Source organism: Thamnophis sirtalis, unplaced genomic scaffold, assembly GCF_051295495.1.
Source record: "Thamnophis sirtalis isolate CommonGarterSnake01/CBP01778 unplaced genomic scaffold, rThaSir2_p1.2 scaffold_5, whole genome shotgun sequence".
In the NCBI taxonomy this organism is placed as follows: domain Eukaryota; kingdom Metazoa; phylum Chordata; class Lepidosauria; order Squamata; family Natricidae; genus Thamnophis; species Thamnophis sirtalis.
In genome coordinates this window covers 68,166,002-68,187,002 of record NW_028261385.1, presented here as the reverse complement: position 1 = coordinate 68,187,002, position 21,001 = coordinate 68,166,002, and the positions used below count along the sequence as shown (strand labels likewise).

General features: G+C 42.5%; 1 protein-coding gene and 1 long non-coding RNA gene across 3 annotated transcripts in view; both read right to left on the bottom strand.

Annotated features, from left to right (window-relative positions):
- Positions 1-17,633, bottom strand: part of LOC106547971 (guanine nucleotide-binding protein subunit alpha-14) — a 50,404-nt gene extending 32,771 nt beyond the window's left edge. Inside the window, exon 1 of one of the 2 annotated variants that reach the window (XM_087715968.1) lies at positions 16,850-17,633. In XM_087715968.1, coding sequence (XP_087572094.1) covers positions 16,850-16,976 — 127 coding nt within the window. In that variant the 5' untranslated portion in view covers positions 16,977-17,633. The remainder of the gene's footprint in view (positions 1-16,849) is intronic. The other variant, XM_087715966.1, reaches the window with a different exon arrangement.
- A 2,525-nt stretch (positions 17,634-20,158) lies between these two features.
- On the bottom strand, positions 20,159-20,523 carry LOC148045413 (uncharacterized). The gene is made up of 2 exons (XR_015696576.1): positions 20,370-20,523; positions 20,159-20,233 (listed from the first exon to the last, which is right to left on the bottom strand). It is a non-coding gene; the product is annotated as an uncharacterized LOC148045413 (long non-coding RNA).
- Positions 20,524-21,001: the final 478 nt, after the last annotated feature.

The following is a 21,001-nucleotide window of genomic DNA, read 5'->3' as shown; positions in this document are numbered from 1 at the left end:
ATATAGTCTCTTTATATGCATTGAACTTTGATTTCTGATTTGTTTTAGTAAGTTATCCTCATCTTGCATAGGGACTCCTTCTTGAGCAGGGGGTTGGGCTAGAAGACCTCCAAGGTTCCCTCCAGCTCTATTTTGACTGATTGAAAAATGTTTATCAATATTCTGAAGTAAAACTTATGCAATTGCAATTTTAGCATTTTGCTGAGACAAAAACACATTTCATGTTCACTGGTGGTTATGTTCTCATTTGGGCCTTATAATTCAGCTGAAATGTCTTTCATAAAACTGATTTTAATATATTTGTCATAACAGGAAATACATTGAAATCCCATCGAATCTCGAGTGTTTAAATATACCACCATCCCAATACAGGCACAAATCTGCAACAATTGATCATTCAACGAGGCAGAGTTTACTTTAGATGTCTAAGAGTTAAACCCACAATTTCAATATCTAGAGATTGTTGTGAGTTTCCTGAAAGAAATTCATTTACAGCAATCAGTTCTTGCTGCCGCTTCTCAATGTATTATTATCCCCAATTGTTCTCCTTTCCCATTTTCCAATGAAGCACAAAAGCTGACAAAAAGGCTTTACTTGCTCCACTAAAAATAAGAATAATTTATAACCTGCTGGTGTTTTTGTAACCAGTGGCTGATCCATGCAGACTCTGAAGTTATTCCACATTCTTCTAAAATCAAGATTCATTACCTCAAGTAAAAATAAAAGCCCTTTGTTTCTCAATTCCTATAGATTCATCATCTGATGATATAATGAAGCTATCATGGCATATCCCCACACAGCATTTTCTAATGAGCAGCAAAATTTTGGACACAGCCTCAAGGCATGCAAGCATCTACTTATGGGAAAATTAAGTCCAGCTGTGATCAAAGGCTGATTTTTTATAGAATGGTGTCCAGAAGATACACTCAACCTCAAGTCAAAAGTCCATTTAACAAATAAGTACTGTAATAAACTGTCAAGATAAGATAAACTTTCCACAATCTGGTATCCTACAGATGCACTGATTATAATTCCCATCACAATCTCCGGCAGGACTTATTTATAGTCAAACATATGAAAGTGGCAGCGGGAATATCAGATTATGAAGGTTTGGTCTAGACATGACCCAACTCCCATAAAAATGTGAAGAAGCCAGACTCCCATAGTTATCAAAACGCTGTCAATTTCAGACCACAGAGACTTTACAAGCACAAAAGCTACTTTTCATATCCTAACGACAGCAGTTGGGGTGTGTGTGTGTTACTGAGATGATTATGCTGACAGCAGTCTTCCTCCTTTAACCTGTAATTTTGTAGTATTATTTGGCTCACTGAAATTTAATGCCTGCACATACAGTTAAACTTGTAACACTAGGGCAGAGGGCAGACTGTCAAAGCCCCTGCAGCTTTCCAGAAGTTCCATGGAGCAAGGCAGCAACACCAGATATTAAGGAATGCAGAGAGTTACAATTAAAGAAGATTTAATTAAGAAGGTTTAATTCAATGTAATTATTTAAGATTACTGGTAGGTAAACAACGTAAAAAGTAAATGGAAACGAAAGACAATGCCACTGTGGATGAGAAAAACAGCAGCCAAAGGACAGGCTGGCTTCAAAGACCATCCCAATTCTTCAGCTGAGGACAATCAAATCAGCCATTCTGGACAAAACTGGATTAGGTTTTGCCATATAGAAAACAACAAAGTAGCCACCATATCTACTGATATGGGATGTTTGTTCCCTCTCTTAATATTTTACCAAGAAAATTAAAAATATTCACAAGAATATTCACATTTTTGGTACATGACACTTCATTTAGTGACTGTTCAAAGTTACAACGGCACTGAAGAAAGTGACTTATGGCCATTTCCCCCACTTACGACTATTGCAGCATGCCCGTGGTCACATGAACAACATCCAGCCGCTTGGCAAATGATTCATATTTAGGACTGTTCCAGTGTCCTGGGCTCATGTGATCCCTTTTGCCGACCTTTTGACAAGCAAAGTCAATGAGGAAACCAGATTTACTTAACAACCCCGTGTTACTAACTTAACAACTGTAGAGATTTACTTAACAACTGTGGCAAGAAAGGTCGCAAAGTGGAGCAAAATTCATTTAACTGTCTTGCTTAGCCACAGAAATTTTGGGTTCGATTATGGTCGTAAGTCAAGGACTACCTGTAGATAGAGAACATCTGCAATCACCACCCACCGTTACCCTGCCATTCTGTGCCATGCTCATGTCATTCTTCATTCAAAAATGGGGCACTATCACCTCCTGCAACCCATCTTCTCTTCATTTTTCTCCCTCAACTCTTTTTTCTTTTGTACTTTTTTTCTTGATCTTTAAACATTAATTTTAATGTGGACCTGATACAGCTTGAGATGTTGGCAGTGGTTTGCTTTCTGAGCTTGTCATTTAGTTTCCGAATGTTTCGCTACCAGCCTAGGTAACATCACCAACAGGACTTTGGTAGAAATGTCTTGTTCTATTCCTCTAAAAAAAGGGGCAAATATTACTTCACAAAAACAACAGAGCGGGACCTTACAAAATGTTGGGGAGATTTCAGATGTCACTCAAGTCACTTAGAAATGCTCCAACACTGGAGGTTTATAAGATGATGTTGGATAACCATTTGTCTGAAGTGATGTAGGGTTTCCTGCCTAGGCAGGGGCTTGGACTAGAAGACCTCCAACTTTTATTATTCTCTATTCTATTCTATTCTATTCTATTCTATTCTATTCTATTCTATTCTATTCTATTCTATTCTATGAAGTCCAACCACCAAATGGAACCTAATGGTGTGGGAGGGGGGGATAAAACCAGAAGCTAAATAAGCTTAGACCCAGGAATTTGCTTTTGTGCTTGAACAAGATAAATGATCCATATACTTCCCACATTGGTCTTTTCAGCAATATAATTTATAGTGCAGGCAGGCAAGGGAGAAAATAATTTGCTACTGTTACATTGAATAATTGAATGCAATTTTTTACCCTACTCCAGAGAGATCTACCAGAAGACCTTAGAAGTAGTTGATGTTACATTTTTCCCTTTGTCATAGTAGGTGCAGCAAGCTTAATTGATCATAATAAGTTCTATTCTGTATGCAAATTTTCTACTGGAATGCAGCAGTGAACTAAACCAAAATAGAGGGCCAGAATATCAGGGTTCACCAACATGCGGCCTTAGACCTCTGATTACTCAAATGTCAAAAGGTTATCTAGATGCTTTGCTAGCTCCTGCAAAATACAGTACTAGGCATTTGGATAATGCTTGCTTGCTCATATTTTCGGACAACCCCTCACCCTACCCCAACTTCACAAGATAGATATGCTTTTCAAGAGTCTGAATGTTGAAGTGATGACTCTTGTAGTAATACAAGAAACAAATCAAAAGAAATCTATTATTTTTTCTTCTAAGATTATATTATTATTGTCTTCTTGTTCTGTGCATTATTCCCGCTGTATCTCAGGGTCCGTTTGGGATTTGATCCATTGTGATGCTATGTGGAAATCTCACCCAACTTATAGTAGAGTCTGACCCTACCCTCTTCCTTTCTTATCCAGGCTTGGGACCAGCAATGTTGGACTTATATTTACTATTAATGTTTACTTTATTAATTCTGCACTGTGGTGTATTTTTCTACTGTAAAAGTTCCAGAGATAAGGAGAGCTCACAGAGACAGCCATAATAATTAATAATAACTAAATACTATATTATACATATAAAGTATCTGGAGTTAGAAGTCATTAGTTCCCTCCTACCATAAACACCCTTTTCTCCATAGAAAATAAACTCATGGAAATACCTTCCGCCCCCCCAGTAGTATTTTTGCATATCAAATGTATCTATCAAAAAATGGAAACTATTTTGTTATCTAAAAAAATGTAATGAGTGCTATATTCACCCCCTAGTGAAATTGAAAAACCTGCTGGTTTTACTGTTACCAAGGAGACCTGCCGTCGCTCTCCCTTTCCTTTGAATGTTTTCTATAACTCAGAAAAAGCAATGATTATGTTTTGTTTTTGCAGACAGGAAATCCACTTCAAGACTTAATACAACCACAATGCTCACTCATTCATGTGATACTGAAGTTTTGAAGGGATTAGTTACATGTTCGTACAAAAAAAAATAATAACTGAAAATATTGAAGTATTCCTTGTTGCAAAGAGTTTGTGAGGTAACGCAGGACAGAAAATTCTAGTTTGTTACTTGAGAGCCCTGGCATATCTTAAAATTAAGTAGAAGATGCAATCACAAGTATATTAATACTTCAGTAATTGCTAAGAAAACTCTCCTTGACCCAATTACTATGGTACAGTCATTCACAGGTTTCTTACTTTAGATGTCACCCTGTCACTTCATCAAATCAGGAAGTAAAGACATCCTTGTTTGCCTAATCTCGTAGTTAGGACATTTTTAAAAAAAAAGATGGGATAAAAATACAATAACAATCCTGTACAAGTAAATACAAAAGTGACTCGAGGCCCTATGACTAATGGCAATAACTGATCCTCCAGCTTTTATGCTTATATATTTACTTGCTTCATTGTTCTTTTCATTTTTCTCTCAAGGTTTGGGTAAAACCTTGCTACTCTTTTTAGCTGGTGTGTGTGTGTGTGTGTGTGTGTGTGTGTGTGTGTGGCATAGTACTGTATATAGTATATTTTAGTAAAATGGAAATGAAGGGGGGACAATAAAGGAAATTATTCAGAAATTGCCAAGTTGTGAATATGAGCTGCATACAAACATTGCAACTGTCTGAGTATATCAAGCAAACAGAAGTTTAATTCAAACTTTAATTTAAAAAATATAAATGTGCAAATCAATATTTATAAATGTATGTTACGATAAACTGTAACCAGAAATTTTAGACATATACCACATTTTTCGGACTATAAGACGCACTGGAGTATAAGACACACCAAGATTTTGAAGAGGTAAATTAAAAAAAAAGATTTTGCACTCTGCAGGCCTCCCAAACTCTCTGCTTGCCTCACTTTTTGCACACAGAAAAAGGGCATGCAGAGCTTTGGGAGGCTTGTAGAGTGCTCCTGGGGACTGGTTTTTTGCTCATTTCTGCCCCCCCAGCCCCCAGAAGCACTTTGCAAGTCTCCCAAACCCTCTGCACGTCCATTGTTGTGAAGGGGGCGGGGTTTCGGTAGGTCAAAAATGCTGTATTCAGTATATAAGACACACCCAGATTTTCAGCCTATTTTTTGGGGGGGGGAAGGTGCGTTTTATACTCTGAAAAATATGGTAATCAATTTTACTAAGAAAATGAATAAAATGTAAGTGTGAATCTACTTTGTTGCAGTTTTGTTTAACCACATTGTATTTATATAGCGTATAAACTCTCTTTCTTAAGAGCCTTGTAATCAAAATCAAATGTAAAATCAATGCAACAAATAATATAAAATAAACATTAACAGAAATATAATGGCACAAATATTTTTCTAGTTGCTTAATTATCAAGGCCTTCCAGAACCATTTCTTGAAAGTCATAAGAGGGAAGACACTGAGAGCCAATTTGGGCTAGTGGTTAGAAAACCAGGAGACAGTGAATTCTAGTCTCACCTTAGGGATGAGAGCCTGTGGGTGACTTTGGGCCAGTCAATGTCTCCTAGCCCATAATGTCAGGCTTGCATAACAAGCCAGTCAGTCAATTCCTGTGGAATGGGATGGACCAACACTTGGTTGAGCCAAAATTAGAAAAAGCAGATTCTGCACTAGCAGGAAAACACTGCGCATGTGCGAGACCGGAAGATGGCGCCCAGGCGTTTTGCTCCGATCTGACGAGGCGAGCAAACGCTGAAAAAAGCCTAAATATCAAACAACTTTGACTCTCCAGGAGGGTCCTGGGGATGTCCGGAATTCGAGGGACCCGAGGAGCCCAGACCTTGGCGGGGGTCGCCGTTTTTGGGCGACCCCGGACTGTACAACTTCGGAGGTCTGTTTTACCTGCTGTTTTGTCTGCTGGGAGCGGCCTGCGTTATTCGGCGGTGGGGGGCGGCGGCGTTATGTCGGCGTCTCCCAGCGCCCTAACCGATTTCATCGGGCCTGAAAGGGAGAGAGAACCAGCTCAGACTGAACCAGCTGAACCAGCCCAGACCTTTGCGGGGGTCGCTGCTTCTGGGCGACCCCGGACTGCACAACTTTGGTGGTCTGAAAGCCGTGAGCTGCTTGCATTACTCGGTGGGGGGGGCGGCGCCACGTTTGCTACAACGGCAGCGTTTTTCGGCGATCTAGGCGATTTCATCGTGCCTATTGAGCTGCCTCACTGGGGCTTTGTAAGACCATTATTGCTCTGGAGGGAGAGAGGACGAATTGAACTAATGTGGGGTCTGAGCAGATTGGATGGGCGATTTTCTCTTTTGATGTTGCATCGGCCCCTCCGGACAGCTGCCCTTACTATCCAGCCTCACTTTCCTTCCAGCATCGCCTCCTCCCTCCCTTGCCCCTGCTCGGTCAAGTGGCCCTCTGGACGCATTTTACTCTTTGCCCTCCCTGGTTGCGGTGAGGCTTTTCCCTGCGTCTTCCATCTACCATCTGACGCCCCCCTACTGTGGCATTTTAACCCTTGCCCACCTTTGGTCACAGACTTTGGATTTTCAGCCCCGCTAGCTCAGTTCCATCTGGCTTTAAACATTATTAACACGACCACCTGTTACCATCTCTGGGACTATATCTGGGGCATCGCTTGTGGAAGAAGACCCCCTGTTTTCCCCAATTGTTCTGGACTCTTTGGACCTATTCAGACCTGTAAAAAAGGGGGACGTGAGTTACGCCCCTGTATACCCTCTCTGGACCAGAACTGGACGCTAATTATTATTGAGAGCCAATTGGCTCTGCCTGGACTCGCACCCTAATCAACTGCGCAATCCACTTTTTCTCTCTTTTCTCTACCTCTTCTTTTCTTACTTTGTATGGGATATGTTAGTGGTATGTATGTAATTGAATGAATGATCCCACTTTTTATTGCCATTATTGTTGTATTTTTATGTTTTTAACTTACGTGGGGATTGTTTGGGAGAGTGTTTGAGTATGTATGATTCGGAGGGCCTGCCGGGAGTGGCGGGGGCGATGGGGGTGGTTGAGGGGACCAGCGACACAGGAGAGGGTCGGGGTATTGCGGTCGTAACAGGGAGGGGCAGATACGGCGGGGACTTTAGGGCAGGCCATTACCGGGGAAGGAGGGTTCGCTACATTGCAGAGATCCCTCCTTCCGGCCCTAGGAGTCCCACTCCAAGACCAGATGGCGTGAGTAGTCAGGACCCTGGTCTCAGGCTGTTGTCGCTAAATGCCAGGTCTGTTGTCCATAAAGCTCCTCTCGTCCGGGACTTAATTTTAGACGAGAGGGCAGACCTGGCATGTATTACTGAGACCTGGCTGGGCCCAGAGGGAGGAGTCCCCCTTGTAGAACTGTGCCCAGAAGGATTTCAGGTGCTGCATCAGCCTAGAGCCCAGGGAAGGGGTGGAGGTGTGGCCGCCGTTATCCGGGAGTCGTTAGTTCCTCGTAGGGTCCCTGCTCCGGAGATTGTCGGGTGTGAGTCTTTGCTGTTAAAGTTGGACCTCAAGGGTCAAGTGGGTCTGCTGCTAACGTACCTGCCTCCCAACAGCGTTGCAGCAGCCCTCCCCTCGCTCCTCGAGTCGGTAGCCGAGCTGGCAATTGAGTTCCCTAGGCTGATGGTCCTGGGGGACTTCAATTTGCCGTCGCTCGGTGAAAGCTCTGACGGGGCGCAGGAGTTCATGGCTTCCATGACAGCCATGGGCTTGACCCAAGTAATTCGAGGCCCAACCCATTCAGCGGGACACATGCTTGACCTCGTATTTCTCTCGGAGCAGTGGATTTGTGATCTTGGTCTGAGGGGGAGTGACATCATACCCCTGTCGTGGTCAGACCACTGCCTACTGAGGCTCGACTTCCGGAGGCCAAACCCCCACTGTAGGGAGGAGGAACCGACCAGGTGGTTCCGCCCCAGGCGTCTTATGGAGCCGTTAAGGTTCCAGACAGAGCTTGGGGTTATTCCTGACACTCTCGCCCACAGTCCGGTGGAGACTCTGACTGCTGCGTGGCACTCGGCAGCGTCGGAGGCCCTCGACCGGATTGCGCCACTGCGGCCCCTCCGAGACAGCGGATCCCGGAGACCCCCTTGGTTTACCGAGGAGCTCCGGGAGATGAAGCGCCGGAGGAGATGCCTAGAGCACCGTTGGAGGTCCGACAAGTCCGAATCGAACCGAGCAATGGTAACCACCTGCACCAGGGAATACACCAGGGCACTCAGGGCAGCAAAAAGATCATACATAGCCACCCTGGTTGCATCCGCTGAGTCCCGTCCGGCCGCCCTGTTTAGGGTAACCCGCTCCCTACTGAACAAAAGGGAGGCGGGGGAACCCTTGCAGGGCAGAGCCGAAGAATATGCCCAATTTCTAGCGGACAAAATTGCTCGGTTTCGGTCGGACTTGGACTCCATTCCTGCAGTTCCAGCCGAGACACTGGGGGACCAAGTAGAACAGCTCTGGGTTGAGTTTCAGGATGTTACCCCCGGGGATGTGGACAAGGCCATGAGAGCTGTAAGTACCTCCACCTGTGCTTTGGATCCGTGTCCCTCATGGTTGGTCAGGGACTGCAGTGAGGTGACACGAGGCTGGATCCAGGCGGTTGTGACCGCCTCCCTTCGGGAGGGGAACTTCCCCGCCGCACTGAAAGCGGCGGTGGTGAGACCCCTCCTGAAGAAACCATCCTTGGATCCGGCTGTCCTTAATAGTTATCGCCCTGTCTCCAACCTTCCCTTTCTGGGAAAGGTTGTCGAGAAGGTGGTGGCCTTTCAGCTCCAACGGTCCTTGGAGGAAGCAAACTACCTAGACCCCTTCCAGTCAGGCTTCAGACCCGGCTACAGCACAGAAACCGCTTTGGTCGCATTGATGGATGATCTTTGGAGAGCCAGAGATGAAGGACATCCCTCCATCCTGGTCCTCCTTGACCTCTCAGCGGCTTTCGATACCGTCGACCATGGTATCCTTCTGCGACGACTGCGGGAGGTGGGAGTGGGAGGCACCGTGTTACGGTGGTTCTCCTCCTACCTCTCGGACAGGTCGCAGTCGGTGTTAGTGGGGGGGCAGAGATCGTCCCCTAGGCCCCTAAATTATGGGGTGCCTCAGGGGTCGGTCTTATCCCCCCTACTATTCAACATCTACATGAAACCGCTGGGAGAGATCATCCGCAGGCACGGGATCAGATACCATCAATATGCGGACGATACTCAATTGTATCTGTCCGCCCCGTGCCAACTCAATGAAGCGGTGGATGTGGTGAGCCGGGGTCTTGAGGCCGTTATGGACTGGATGAGGGTTAACAAGCTTGTGCTCAACCCGGAAAAGACCGAGTGGCTGTTGTGTTTTCCTCCCAAAGATTTGACTAATATACCATCACTCAGGCTGGGGGGTCAAATTCTATACCCCTCAGAGAGGGTTCGCAACTTGGGAGTCCTCCTGGATCCGCAGCTGTCATTTGACCACCACCTAACGGCTGTGACCAGGGGGGCATTCGCCCAGGTTCGCCTGGTGCGCCAGTTGCGACCCTTCCTGAATCGGGAGGCTCTCACAACAGTCACTCGGGCCCTAGTGATCTCTAGGCTGGAATACTGCAATGTGCTCTACATGGGGCTGCCCTTGAAGAGCATCCGGCGACTTCAGCTAGTGCAGAACGCAGCCGCGCGAGTGATTGCGGGTGCTCCTCGATTCACCCGCATAACACCTATCCTCCGCGAGCTGCACTGGCTACCTGTCGATCTCCGGATGCGCTTCAAGGTGCTATTAATCACCCATAAAGCCCTTCATGGCAGTGGATCTGGATACTTGAGAGACCGCCTTCTGCCAATTACATCCCTGCGACCAATAAGATCTCATAGGTTAGGCCTCCTCCGCATTCCATCGGCCAGCCAGTGTCGGCTGGCAACTACAAGGAGGAGGGCCTTCTCAGCAGTAGCCCCGGCCCTTTGGAACGAGCTCCCTGTAGAGATCCGCACCCTCTCCACCGTCCAAGCCTTCCGCACAGCCCTGAAGAACTGGCTCGCCCGCCAGGCCTGGGGATAAGGATAGTGACCCCTCCCGAATGATGAATGTATGTTGCTTACCATTTTAGTATTTGTCTCTATTTTGTTGTCTGTATCCCCCCCCTTTCTAGTTTATGTGAGCCGCCCTGAGTCCCCTCAGGGAAAAGGGCGGCCTACAAATTCCAATAAACTAAACTAAACTAAACTAAACAAAGAAGAATAAGAGGAAGGCCACTCTTGTGTTGAGGATACACTGTTACAAATGAGAATAGTCATCAAAATGCCCGCCTCTTTGACCCTTCCTGTCCTATCTCTTGATAAGAGGAGACTTCAACAAAGAGCGTCTATTCACACAGGTCTGTCATGAAGAATTTACCTGAGATAGAAAATCTCCAAGAGACTCAGCTTCTGAGCTTCACTTTAAGGAAGTTACAATGCACAATGTCCTGCAGAAGAACTGTTGTGCGGAAAGCTTGGGTAGGAGGATACTCTGAAAGTACTACTACTTATAAAGTCATGTGCCCCACCATAAACCCCAGTTGAGCATAAGAGCAACCAAAGGAGATACCACTGAAACTTAGAGTCACATATTGCATAGCACTAACTTTACAGTGATATAAATTGGGATGGGGGGGGGAACACGCTGCTTATCTGATCTTGGGTTGCCCCGGCATAAGTTGCTCTAGAAGCGGTGGCTGAAGTAGTTGTATAGATGTGAGCTTAGAAATTCAAACCCTGAGTTATATAGGACTTGGTCCCGTCATTGCTATTCAAATCTGGCAGATTGTGGGAATAGTGGTAAAATGAACATTTAGGGTCTGTCATTCTATTAAACAATTCCCAGGAACCCATCTCAAAAGATGCTGTTGTCTTGGTTTGTGAACATCCAATACAGTTTTTAGTTTCAGACATGAATTTCATTCAAAATCACTGTTGCAGTAGTAACAAAATAGAATGAGCAAATAATTAACCACAAATGAGTTTCAGGCATAACTAATGCGGTTTTGAAAGCACGATACAATACATTACTGGCTTTAATGAGGTTTAGTTGCGTCAATATTTTGGTTTCCAACTATTTTACCTATGCTGATTCAAATCACTACCCTTTATTTTCAATTGTTTTAAGACTATGTTGCTAGTGCTAGTAATAGCAATAACTGAATTGGCAGATAAAATGAATTTGCTTTATTTGATATTTAGAACAGAAATACATGTTCCAGAAGATTCACTCAAAAAGTTATTACTTATATGAAAAAGCCAAGGTTTCACACATGAACTTTACCCCTTTTTTCAAGTACTCTAACCAGTACTTTAAAATATTTTTGAAATATACTAAATAGAATATCTCCATTTATCATATGAGCAAGAAAAAATATGGTTAGTGCTATTTTACTGTTGTGTTTGTATGAATACACATAAAAATGTTTTGAAAAATAGTTCACCTTTCTCCTACTACAATTCTCCCTCCAAGCAGTCATTTGAAATTTTAATTAGAATATAGCGATGTTTTTTATTCCATGTCATTCATTGGCCTATCTGACTCAGCTATGTCAATACCCTTTTCCCCCCTTCTCTATACAGTTAGCCCTCAACTTACAAATCACAATGGAGGACAAAATTTCCACTGCTAAGCATGACATCTGTTAAGAGACTTGTGCTCCATTTTACAACCTTTCTTGCCACAGTTATTAAGTGAATCATGACAGTAGTTAAATGAATCATGTGATCACTAAGACAATATGGTTTTTCCCACTCTTTACGTGTCAGAAGCTGGCTGGGAAGGTTACAACAGGTGATCACATGACCGCGGGTCTGTGCAACTGTCATAAATACATGCCAGTTGCCAAGCATCCAAATTTTGATCATGCGACCATGGGGATGCTGCGACAGTTGCAAGTGTGAAAACTGGACATAAATCACCTTTTTCCAGTTCTAACCTTGAATAGTCACAAAACGAATGGTTTAGAAGTCGATGATTATCTGTAATGCCTCAAAATACATTTCTCTTTCACCTGAACTGCTTCCCATCCTTAATGGCCATTTATGATATTTTGGACAAGTAGAATATCCATGTTGTAAAAGCAAAGTGCTACTAGTTCCTGCCTCTTGACTAATGTCTTTTCCCTGGAATGCCTCTGGGCATTCTGTGCACCTAAAAATGGTGAAAGTAAACAATATTGGCTAATTGGAAGAGAACAGGGGAATGTGTTTTTCCTTCTGTTGCTACAGTGTTTTCCCCAAAATAAAACAGGGTCTTATTTTCTTTTGACCCCCAAAATAAGTGTTTGACCTTATTTTCAGGGGGGGGGTCTTATTATTTTTGAAGTGCAGGAGGCAGCAAGCGTGGTCACCTCATAGCTGCTGCTGCGTTGCAACATTTTCAGGGAGGGCTTATTTTAGCGCATGCACTCAAAACTCTGATTGGGCTTATTATCCAGGGAGGTCCTATTTTCAGGGAAACAGGGTATATTTTAGCTGCTGAGTTTTCATGATGAATACTGTAGTGGGGATATCAGCAGAGAGACAGATCGGACTTTTTTGGCCCTTTGCTTTTTATGATTTGGTTGGTCAAAATGGGTGGTCAGAAAAAGAAGGCCTTGTTGCTAGGAGGATTATCCAAAAATCATGAAGACACAGGCTGCTTTTCTACGTCTCTACTAATCACACCACAATCACTATAACAAGAGCGATGTTCCCAAAACATTGCATTCACTTCATCCTCAGTGAAGTTGTTAATTATACCACTGTTAAAGCTCATTTATTTCAATACTATCCAAGAACAACCTCTACGTGCATAAAATCTCTTAAGCATCGTCATTTCTTACCACGGAAGAAAGTCAAATGCCTGACAGTGACTGGAAACAGAGACAAGAAAGGTGGGATGACAAACGCCAATGAGGCCAGCAAATGTCAGGCTGGTACAGTTTCTCCTGGGTCAAGGATGGGTGGATACAGATTAGATCAGGGTTCTCCAACCTTGGCAACTTTAAGCCTGGAGGACTTCAACTGTTTTGCTGGCTGGGGAATTCTGGGAGTTGAAATCCACCAGGCTTAAAATTGCCAAGGTTGGAGGCTCCTGGATTAGAACACAGACATCAAGAATGGTACATAGGCTGGATGTTGAGTTTGTGAAATTCCATACTTTAAAAAAAAGAGATGAGAAGGGATGGGGTGTGTGTGTCTTGAAGGTGATTATTTTCATTGGGACCACAATAAAAACTTTATTACCTCACAGCTTCTATTTATTTTTTCCCTTTAAAAGAACACCATGCAGAGAACCAAGCTGTAAAGCTTAGCAAAAAAAGGTGCAGCCTGATGTTACTATTGTGTGTTGCCTTGGATGCAGTGTGGGCTTCCTTCCTCTGGGCTCCTTTTAGCTTTCTCACATAAATCTAATGGTTCAGTAAAATACAGAGGGGCTGCAGATGATCAAGGCAGATGATCATTATTAACTGCATGCTGGCTGAACCATCCCCAAAATAATTCTCTCCCCACTCCGGTTTATCATCATAACAATCTTGGGCAATGGATTTATATCAGTAGTGGCTTGCCAAAGTCACATGGTGAGTTTCATGGCTGAACTGAGCGCAGTGCCAGATCCAAACTGAATACTGGCTTATGCTACCTAGGAATAAGGAGACATATCGGGGTTCTTGCACCACAATGGAGGCAACCCCCACCCAGAAGCCCTAACATGCAGTAAAGCATCCAGTCATAGCAGAAGAATAAATTGTGCAAACGTGGCAAAGAAATCATGCTGCAATTATGTACATAAATCCTGCCCACATTCCTGGGGGGAGGAGCCAACGTCACGATGAGATGGACGTGAGGTCTCGATGCTCTGAGACCGCAGCCAATACTTTTGCTGCTGGGTGGTCCAATCAGACCTAAACCGTCTCGAAGAGATGGTGAGCAGGAAGAATATGTCTTGCTGACCTCAGGAATATTGCAAAATCCCTGAAAGAAGCAAGAGAAGTTCTTCAAGACGGTGACAAAAAATCCAGCCAAGGCTGACAAAGTCGGGGCGGCTCCAAAATGGAAGGATACAGAAAGTGTTTCCAGCTGGTGAGGAACGTTACTGTTTTAAAAAGAGACTGCCTATAAAAACTTAAAATTAATCTAAATTGGAGAATAGAAGAATCAAACGGTGGGATTAAATTTGGAATGGTTTTGGACAGTGGTTATCTTACTTTTTAAATGCAATTTTCATGGATGGAATTTAATTGAAACGGATAGATTAAGTTTTCTTCTTCTATTTTTCCTTTTATTATTCTCTGTAACCTATGGACTAAAGTTTTCCTCTTTCATTGCTGTGGGTATTTTTCTAATTTATTTAAAGATTGGACTCTTTTTTCTAACTTGAAATACAAAAAAGATACAAAAGGAATTAGATTTTCAACAGTATTACCGCTGCTCGAAGGCTGGGAGGATTTGTTGATTGGAATTTTGTGTATTGAAAAGGGAACACTTTTTTTCTCTACGGATTGTTTTGACTTGGCAATACAAGGTTTTACTGCTTGGCTACAGAGAGTGATAAGAAGGGAAGCACACAGATGTCCCTTTGAAGTATATTTCTAATCAGGGAAAAGTGAAAACAACGTTCTTTGTGAATCTATGCTTTAATTTTATTAACCTTCCAAGTTAGAGCAGCTGTGTTTGTTAGAATGGCACAATTTCAAAAGAAAATAGAAGTCTCAAGTTTGCAAAAGATACTTTCAGAAATACCGAAATTATCAAATACATATGAAAGACTAGAGAAAAAACTGAAATACATAGAGCACATAACAATAAAATATGATGATGAAATTGAGGATGTCTATGAAATGCAATACGGGGTGGTTGAAACTCAAAAAATCAAAGTGGAAAATGAATATAAAGAGATTAAACCTGCTGATATTTATGATGGTTGGTTTGTCTCTGAAAATGGAAAGAATGGAATACTGAAAGAGGAATTAAATGGAGAGGAAATCTATTCCAGAGGGCAAGATACAGAAGAAGAAAAAACTAAAGAATCTATGGATTTAAAGGGAGAAATTCTATTAGCAAAAGCACTGATAACACTGCTGACAATAAAAGATAAGCTGAATAAGGAAACAGAAAGAGGGCATCAAGATTATATGAGAAATCTTATAAGCAAGGAGTTGCTAAGAGAAGTCTACACAAAGGTGACCAAGAAGATGATTAGAGGACTGGCACCACAAATGGCAGAAAATATGAGACTGTTTTGCTATTGGAAAGATACAGGTTGATAGATGGAAGAATATAATTTAAAACTAGTTAAACTTAGTGAAATTTATTGATAATAGATATAGCTTAAATAAATACAATATACAATGTATATTGATATACAATGTATATACAATGTGTAGTGTTATGATGAGTATAATTAGATATGAATATTGAATGGCACCCATATAAGCAAGATTAGCAATCCCTTTGGATTATACATAAAGGATAATGATAATGATAATAACAACAACAACAACATTAGATACAATTAAAGTTTTGATTATTAGGGGGAAAATGTTATGATACAGGATATAGTGAAATAAAGGAGGGATAAGAATAACAACATATATATAGATATGGGTATAACATAAGGAAACTGGATGTAAACTTTAAACAGTGATTTGGAAAGGAGGATTATTAAACTTTGTTATTAAATATTATGGATGTTTAGCTAGAATAGGACATAAGGATTTAGTGTTAGTGGAGGATTTTAGAAATAGTAATTGAAAGGCCAGTATGTGGTTATGTATTAAATTTTGGTATATTTTATAATGAAGGATGTTTAAACAATTATAATCAAATGAAAATGGAGAGACGATGATGGTGACATGTATAAATATTTAAGTTAAAATACTTAAGTTAATATGAATTATGTTTGTTGACTATGGAAGAGATGCATGAAAATCTTTTTGTAACCAACTGATACACTTTCTATAGCATGTAAAGAAGGATGTTGTATTTGTTGTAATTAAACATTAAATTTTTTAATTTAAATAAATAAATTCTGCCCACATTCCCTCAATTCCGAGCAATGTAAACTGGACTTCAAAGTCTACTCAACAGACTACATACAGCATTACTCACCTATTCACCTTTTCACCTATTCTAGATAAGAAATCAGTGGCTGCCCCTCCCCAAACAATATCTGAATAAACTTCCTGCATTCAGCTGTCTGTCTTTATCTCTCAGTAAAGTAAGGTTGGAAATAACCTTGAGTAAGTTCCCTGGAAGCATCAGCACCTTGGTCTGCCCTTTAAATTGGTAATATACTAGTAATTTTATTCAAAATAAACTTTTTAAATCAGGAATAAGCATATTTACAAATCTCAGTCCCAACTACCATGCTAAAATGTCAGGCCAAAATAATACTTGGTGTTGTTAGTTGCAAAGTCGTGTCCGACCCAGCGTGACCCCATGGACAACGTTCCTCCAGGGCTTAAAATAATTCTAGCAACTCTTAAACAGAATGTCTGTGGAGATTCTCAGTCATCCAGGTCATGGTTGTCCCAAAGGTGCTTTTTTTCAAGAGACAACTGGACTTTCTGGTGAAGACGTTTCGCCAAGAAGCTTCTTCAGCTCTGAAGGTTCTTAAACAGAACCTCTTCCTTAACCATTTGGGGAATCCTGACCTAAATCCTGAGATCTTGGCAGCGTGAGCTCATGGTTTCTGCCCCTGCTCTCGGGAGATTCCCGATCTATCCCCAGATCGCTCCTGAAGCGGATCCCCAAGGCAGCGCCCCACCCTGGCCGAGCCCAAACCCAGGCAAGACGGGCCAGCCGGCTCACCCAACAGCAGCAGCTTCAGCTCCTTGCTAGAACGCCGCTTGTCTCGACGCAGCCGCCGCTCGATCTCCAGCCTCAAGAGCCGGTTCGCCTTCTGCTCTTCGGATAAGCAGCAGCACTGCCCGCCCATGCTCGGCAGCGCCCCGGGAGAAGCCGGGCTGAGGGCGCCCCTTTCTTTGACAACTTCGAAGGTCCCTCGGATAACTCGGGCGCTTCTTCCCCGCCAGGCAGAAACACAGATCGCGGGCCAGGCGAGAGCAACGGGTGGGAGGCCGCAACTCCGGCTGAATTGTCAGCGGACTCGGCTCGTTCCCCAGGGAGAGTGAAAGTCCCTCGATCGGCGATCCAGGCCACGCCCCACCAACCCACGTTCACTTTTCGGGAAGGAGCCTTTCCGCTTCTGGCCCGACGTGGGTCTGTTTTCCTTGGGAGGCAAGGGAGCGTTTAAACTTGCAGCGTTTACTTTCTTTCCTTGTACGGATGAAGATCCGGCGCTGTTCCGGGAACAGCAGATCTGCCCCCCCCCCTTTTCAGGCGCTCCGACAACCTCAAGGTTACCTGGGTTGTCTTCGGTCCAGGTGCACCCTCGCCATCGCCCTCGTTCCTTCCCAAAAGTCAAAGCGCCGTCCGTTTAAACGCAGCGAATCGACGCCTCGTGTTACGCCACGATTTACTGAACAAAAAACAAAACAAACAACGTTTGACAGAGTTACCCAGCGCGATGTCCTAAATCGTGGCTTAACAAACCACAATGGCTGGCTTCGTGCAATGTGCTAAGCCGAAGCCAAGCCACGTTATGGATCAGAAATAGTCTTTATACTTTGCCACTCAGTGGCATGTGGGGTGGAGGGGTGGGTGGAGGAAGAGGAAATAAGTGCAAAATGATGGGTGCGGTGTGGTGATCCAAGCTCCACATCCCTGCTGTCATGTGCACATACAAAACAGGCAGAGCTTGGGTTGTGACACAGTTCTCCACCATCTGGCTGATTTTGATCAGCCTCCTTTGAAGGAAACTTCTATCTAAGCCCTAATGTGGCTCCCGACTTAATAATAAGGTTTGTTCCAGATTGTTATATAAGTCATTAACCATGGTTCTTAATTCAAGGATACATTGAAGTGGGTAAGTAGATTCAATGAGAACTATCAAAACTCATTGGGGGAAAAAAGATTTTTGAGCTGGTAACTTTGCAACAGGATCCAGCTCACCTGTTCAGTGAGTGCCAGTTGCTACCAGTTATTGACTTTGGTGATTTCCCATCTCTCAATTCCTTACTTGCCTCTGTTTTCTATTAGGGTCAACATTTGAGGGGTCTTCTTGCTTATTTCCCATAGCTTTCCCCAGTTTTGTCCTTCTCTTTTTCTGCATGCCTTAACAGGTATATTCTTCCCAGTACGGATATCATTGCGCAATGCACATCCCTCCCCAGCCAGGATAAATAAATTTCACCGAGCTGAATTTTTGAACTTTCACCTGTTGGGTGGATACTGCCTTGCACACCTTCAGTAGTGAATTTCTCTCACAAAATGTTGAAAAGCAGGATCCCTGGAACCACCACAGACCAACAATAAGAAGCAATACTAATTTAAACATCCAGTACTTAGTCCAAGAAAACTGTGTTTCCTATATATAAACACAGTTTTCTTGGACTAAGTACTGGATGGATGGATGGATGGATGGATGGATGGATGGATGGATGGATGGATGGATGGATGGATGGATGGATGGATGGATGGATGGATGGATGGATGGATGGACGGACAGACGGACAGACAGATGATAGATGGATGATAGACAGATGATGGACAGATGATAGAGGGATGGATGGATGGATGGAGAGAGAGAGAGAGACAGAGAAATGTATGTATGTATGTATGTATGTATGTATGTATGTATGTATGTATGTATGTATGTATATGTATTTTTTCTAGCCCAACATAATTTTGAAAATAAATCATTGCGGGGTCTTGAGATAGATTCACTCCATCTGTCTGTGTGTCTATCACCAGAAGAACTTTGTAAAACTAAACGAGATGAAATTTCATTGAGAAGGGAGAGCCATAGAAAGAAAGATTGAGTTCAACATAGTACAGATCTGTAGATAAATATAAATTCCCTTAGTGCATTCCTGTCAGGCAGTTGAGCAGTGACTCAGTATGTTGCTGATTGCTCCATTCTAAGTGCTCCTCCCTCTCAGTCATGTGACCCACAGAAGATGTATATAATCTGCTTTGTTTCTCCCAGTCTTTGCAGAAACATGTATAGAGGCACAAAGGTGTGATATGGCACCTCATTCCACAGCAGAAAATTGAATCAACTCGTATGAATACTCTTGGTAAAGAGTTTGGGGGGAGAGGTTTACTCCATCTTTTTATTCTTTTCAAATCCAGCAAAATCTGTAAGAAATTACATAAAGAGGCTTAAGACTTTGGCTAGTAGACAGACTTAATATACAGAGGTTTCTGAGGTGATCAAACTGGTTAGATATTATATTTTTATGACATATTCTCTTGGTGATATTAAAAAAAAGTTGTAGCTAGTTACTTCCAATTAGGATGAGAAATACTTCCTATGGGGTTGCTGATCTATAGCCTTTACTTTATTTCATTTCCACTCTGTTGATGCTTGCAATATTTACTTCTTCTCTTGGGTATGCATTCATACTCTTCCAACTCAGTTGATGGTCTCCTTGTACCTCATCCTCCCTCCACCCATTGCTATATATAGTTTCACCTTAAATCCTAATTGCTAGGGGAGGCTGAGGATGAAATTTGGGAAGAGATTTCTTAAACTGGATTTATTTCCAGACAGTTTTTACACATGGGAGGCTAGCAGCTGATGGCTGCAGTGCCGAAAAGGCTGTAAAGCTTATTCTTGTTCTTACTGTTTATTTTATTACTCATACTTTGACAATCTTACTCTTTTTCCCCCCTGCAGGCTGACCCTGCTAACCTTGAAAGAAAAGTGCGATTGGAATATATTATGGGAAATCCCCAAATACCCACTGCATTGTGATCCATACTGAGGCAATATTAGCTCATGTACTGAAATTAATAAACATAGTTGGGCCTAAGGAAGTGTTAGGCTGGAGGGCCCTCTTTCTGGGAATAAGGAATGGTGAGGTAAATGGCATCCTTTCTGAGTTGAATTGGCAACTGATTGACAATCAAAGTAACTAGTTTTCTTGAGGAGAAAAGTTAAGTCTTTCCAGTACATAATGGTGGACGTTATTTGATCCCAGGATTATAGAGATGATAAGAAGTTAGTGTATTTTTCTGAATTTAATCCTGCCTTGTAGGGAATCCCCCACCCCCAAATCCATAGATGCTGCCTTTCATTTATGGATAAATAAACTCTATCTATGTTCAATATTTAGTAAATTATGTGACCTGATTCCACAGATTCCTATCTTGCAAGCTTCATCCTTGATGTCTTATCTTCAGTAGTGCTTACTGCTCTTTGATATGATAAGAGCAAGGGTGCCCTTTCCTAACCAGAAGAATCTAGTAATTAGGGAGTGGTGACAATGAAGGAACTGGAACAGTTCTGAGTGTAACTGGTTATTTATTAATATCAGACTGCCTCCTATATTGTAGAGTCACAGGTAACACAGGTCTGTGGCTAAAAAGCTGTTTGATTATTTTCATCTAATTTCCATGTATTTTGGTGTGTTGAAAACAAATAAAATATTGAAAAAACTCCTAGACATCATGATTTGCCATTACATGCAAATCATGCAAATCAAATTTATCATTTTTTTTATTTTTGGTGGTTTTTTTATATTGTGGTTTTTTAACCAAATTTAAAGTCCAAATTACTATTAATTAATTCACATAAGTGCATTTAAGATATAAAATGCCAAAAAAAAACTTAAAGGGTTTGTCTGAGTTATGTAAAAAAAATATAGCACTGTAAATCTGATGGTCGGCAATATATACATAAGCTAAGCAAGTTTTAAGTCTGTGCTTCTAATGGTAGAAGGGGTTAATCTTTCCTGAAGAATCCAGTGGGAGGGAGACATAGGGCAGATAGCAGCATCTCCGGTCAGTGCGTGGCCAGCACTGTGACATCTCATGTACAGACACAGAGCTGCTCTCTCCTGCATGCCACACTTGTGCACGAATCATCATCAGGTTCTTGGTTCTAGGCTGTTCACA